At 40.5% G+C, this 1088-nt stretch overlaps 1 protein-coding gene across 1 annotated transcript in view; it reads right to left on the bottom strand.

The window, feature by feature from the left end:
• Positions 1-908: 908 nt before the first annotated feature.
• mdm1 (Mdm1 nuclear protein) overlaps positions 909-1088 on the bottom strand; it is a 7919-nt gene continuing 7739 nt past the window's right edge. The window contains exon 8 of the mRNA XM_034864107.1: positions 909-942. Coding sequence (XP_034719998.1) covers positions 909-942 — 34 coding nt within the window. The remainder of the gene's footprint in view (positions 943-1088) is intronic.

Here is a 1088-nt window from a genome sequence, read left to right on the forward strand (position 1 = left end):
CTAATTTCTGTTTTTCTAACTCAAACATTAGGTATAATTTCCTATAAATGAGGTTTATTGACCATAAATTCCAAAAATTACTGTAAAACTAAAGTTAATAAGTTAGTGTTAATTAGCATTAAATGTCAAAAAAAGTGACAAACATTGAAAAAAGGGACAAAAACGTAAGAAAAAGTTAAAAACATCGATAAAAAGTGTCAATAAAACGGTTTATTTTAAATGTGGACGGGAAGACAACACGAGGGCTAACAGAGTACTGACCTTTCAAAGTAAAAGCATAGAGACAGAGCGCATTTAAATCCCGAATACAGAAAAATGCCTAAAAGCTGCGATGTGGTGTGATGCTCTACTAACAATATACGTAACCCAAAAATTAAGTTTTTTTATAAACTGTCGACCGGAAAAACAGAGCTTTTATGAAGACAGACGTGAGGAATCATCAGAATGGGGAGACTGAGGGATTCTGACACTAAGCTAACGTTATGGCCGATGTTACGTGTGTTAGCTTAGCTACAGATTACACAGTTAGCCTAAAAGTGACATTTTGATGTTTGACTTAATAATAACAAAATGCTCGCTGACTAGTTCAAGTCCACTGCTAGTCAATCAATTAAATAGATGATTGGAAGACATTTGATCAACAACATTTAATCCATTAATTAGTCATTATATATAATATTATGAGTCATTTATCACCAGAAGGGCCAAATATTCCATACTCAATGTGAGGATATGCTCATAATGAGGACATGTTTGTAATGTGTGTGTGTGTGTGTGTGTGTGTGTGTGTGTTTGTCGTACGTCCTCGGTGTCCTTCACTCTGAGGATCTGCTCTCGGAGGTCCTGAAGGTCGTTGAAGGTCGACTGAGCCGTGATGGAGTAAACCAGAGCGAAGCCCTGACCGTTCTTCATGTACAGGTCTCGCATCGCCGTGAACTGCTCCTGCAGACAGACAGACAGGTCAGGGGGACAGACAGGTAGTCAGGGAGACAGACGGGGGGTCAGGGAGACAGACGGGTGGTTGGGAAGACAGACAGACAGGTCAGTGAGACAGACGGGGGGGTCAGGGAGACAGACGTGGGGTCAGG

Source organism: Etheostoma cragini, chromosome 23 (assembly GCF_013103735.1).
Source record: "Etheostoma cragini isolate CJK2018 chromosome 23, CSU_Ecrag_1.0, whole genome shotgun sequence".
Taxonomy (NCBI): domain Eukaryota; kingdom Metazoa; phylum Chordata; class Actinopteri; order Perciformes; family Percidae; genus Etheostoma; species Etheostoma cragini.